The sequence below is a fragment of the Sarcophilus harrisii genome, chromosome 4 (genome assembly GCF_902635505.1).
Source record: "Sarcophilus harrisii chromosome 4, mSarHar1.11, whole genome shotgun sequence".
NCBI classification, from domain to species: domain Eukaryota; kingdom Metazoa; phylum Chordata; class Mammalia; order Dasyuromorphia; family Dasyuridae; genus Sarcophilus; species Sarcophilus harrisii.
In genome coordinates this window covers 348,470,856-348,473,726 of record NC_045429.1, presented here as the reverse complement: position 1 = coordinate 348,473,726, position 2,871 = coordinate 348,470,856, and the positions used below count along the sequence as shown (strand labels likewise).

Here is a 2,871-nt window from a genome sequence, read left to right as displayed (position 1 = left end):
GTAGCAGTATTAGGAAGTTATCCACAATCCCTCAGGGTTACCCTTAGAAGGATCCTCCCAAAGGGAGAATTATAGTAGCTGAGCTCTAGACTTGCCACTGGAAGTTGGGTTTAAGAGACTATCTGGACACATTGTATTATATCTATAAAATAATCATCTTCAGGCTGCAAATGCTTCTGCCTTTTGCTTTAACAAAGTCAGCTTTCCCATTTTGGGCCTCAGTTTCCTTATTCCAAAGATAAGGAAAATAGAGTTTCTGTCTGCTTAGGAAGAGTAGCAAATTGACTTGCCACAAAGTTTCTGTACATGTAGTTTTGGCCCAGGGACACTGCAGAACTTTTTTAAAAATTTTTTTAGGACTTTGACCAATGAGGCTGGGGCATGCAAATAGCTTCAAAGTGTAGACCATATCAAGATTGGCTGGAGTACCTCTGATGTCACAATCAGCAGGCTTCTCTCATACCTCCTATATTTTCTTTCATGGTATAGGGTAAATGGGACTAGACTGGGGAAGGGACTCATTGTAACAACTTCTCTTAACTTCCCTTTCCTCTCCTGCTTGTGGCTTTGGTTGTCCCCCGGTCTTGGACCAATTGGTGAAGAAAATAACATGGACTCCTTATACCAATTGGATCCCATTTACAACTCCTTATCTTCCCTGGATTGTCCCAAGTCATGGAATAGCTAGTGATGAAAACAACAGAGATCCATGTCCATGAAGGTGAATACATTGCGAGGAAAGAAAATGATTCTGACTGATTTATCCTCAAAAGACTTTTCCCTTCTAGAGATGCTTTCCTTCTGCCTTCCCCTATAATCTGACTTGAAGAACCTGTTGTAGAAAAGGGACAGGGGTGCAAAGGGACCTATAATAGTTTAATTAGGGGCTGGAAGACTCCCTAATTCCAAATCATCTCATTTCGCCCTTCAATGCTGCCTTCCAATGTACATCTTATAGAGCTAATCTGTAGGCTGCTGGTGATCATGGACTCTTTTAAAGAGTCAAGCCCATTGAAATCTCAGTTTCTTCATCTCCTCAAGTGGGAGAATAGAACTTCTCAAAGCCTCTGGAGATGGGTTTTGGCATCCAGAGAATATCAGAAGCTCCCCTCCCCAAGCAGGTTATGACCAATGAGGCTAGGGTATGCAAATAGGATTAATATCTAGACCACATCAAGATTGGTCGGATTGACCCTGATGTCATAATTGGCAGATTCTTTGAATTCTCCTCTTCTGTAGATTAAAGAGAATGAATGGACTTCTGGCTTGTATTCATTCTAACTGACTTGCCTTAATTTCTTTTCTTTCCTCAGTTTGTTTCTGGGTCAGTACCAAGTATTAGTATAAGTTTCTCTCAAGCCTCCTGTTTTCTTTCCTCAGATAGGGTAAATGGGACTAGATTGAGGAAGGGGCTCATTCTAATAACTTCTCTTAACTTCCCTTCCTTCCCCAGCTTGTGGCCTTGGTTGTTCCCAGTCTTGGACCAATTAGTGAAGAGAATAACATGGATCCCTTCTACCAAACAGGCCCCATTTATGTGAAGGTGAATACCCTGCAAGGGAAGAAAATGGTTGAAAGTGGTCTGCAGTCAGGAGATTTTTCCCTGCCGGAATCCCTGTCTCCTTGTCTCCCCTCACAACCTGATATGGAGAACCTGCTGCAAAAAGTGACTGGGGTTCAGAGGGACCTGGAAGATTTCAAACAGGAGGCCCTGCAGGCCATTCACCGCCTGGAAGATGCCTACTGTGAGATGAGCAGGGCTCTGGCTGAGCAGGGAGAGCAGTCAGCGAGGGTAAAACAGCGTTTGCGGGAAGAGGAGGACAGGGGCATCGTGCGGAATAAGGTTCTCACCTTCCTGCTCCCCAGGGAGAAGCAGCTGCGGGAGCACTGCAGATGGCTGGAGCATATGTTTCTAAAGAGCGGGTGCTATGAGGGACAGGGATCTGCAAAAAAGATTTCAGGGAACTGACCTGATCTGGACTGAGTTATCCTGATGAGGTCTGCAGTGGGAGATCTAGAATTATTAAGAACTAAGAGCTTTGCTGGGAAAAAACCAAACAGATAGACAGACAAAATCCCCAGACAAGAACAAAAACTCCAATCCTATTTTTTTCCTGCCCCATCCTCCTGGTGCTTCTTCTTGGCACAGCAATAGTATGTTGTCCAGTTAAGCTTGGGATGGGGATGGGGCGGGGGGGAGATGCAGAATAATATTAACAGTTAACTGTAATGTTTCATTTATCTCATTATTACCTGGGAAAGATGTGTCTAAAGTCACAAACTTTCTAAATAATTTATTCCTCCCTTCCTTTAAAAAATACCAACTTTTATTATGAATCATTTGCAAAATTCTTTCTTCTCAATTGTGTCAAATGCCTTTCTTACATTTTTTCCATCTTTCAGGAAGTCCTTCACTATTGCAGGTAGCAATTCCCTTTGTATTTTGGCAGGTAGTCATTAAAAAGCTGTTACAGCTGAAAAAATTCATCTCCCTTCAATCAATTCTCCAAATTGTCTCTGACTCATTTTTTTTAGTCCTCCACTATTATAGATAGCAATCCCTTATGTATCTTGGTAGATAGTCATTAAAAAGCTGCTACAACTGAAAAATTCATCTCCTTTTAGTCAACTTGGTGATTAACCTCTTCAAATGGTCTCTGATTGATTCATTTCACTATTGCAGGTAGCCACCCTCTGACACCTTGGGAAATAGTCACTAGAGAGCTGTTTTAGATGAAAAATCCATACACCCACAACTCAGTGAAGAATATCTCTAATATCTCTAAACTTATGATGCTAGCCATACCTACTCTTTGATTTCGATCTTGGATAGCAAGTATCCAGTCAGTTGCTAACCCCCTATTGAAAAGC

At 42.1% G+C, this 2,871-nt stretch overlaps 1 protein-coding gene across 2 annotated transcripts; it reads left to right on the top strand.

Moving 5' to 3' along the window:
• Nucleotides 1–501: 501 nt before the first annotated feature.
• Nucleotides 502–2,511, top strand: CCDC182 (coiled-coil domain containing 182). Of its 2 annotated transcripts, none has more exons than XM_031966455.1 (2): nucleotides 502–721; nucleotides 1,454–2,511. In XM_031966455.1, exons 1-2 carry the CDS (start codon nucleotides 710–712, stop codon nucleotides 1,967–1,969), a joined length of 528 nt encoding a protein of 175 aa, XP_031822315.1. In that variant the 5' UTR covers nucleotides 502–709; the 3' UTR covers nucleotides 1,970–2,511. The 2 variants fall into 2 exon arrangements, with proteins under 2 accessions (XP_031822315.1, XP_012403525.1); XM_012548071.3 differs by lacking the exon at nucleotides 502–721 and adding an exon at nucleotides 1,248–1,324.
• Nucleotides 2,512–2,871: the final 360 nt, after the last annotated feature.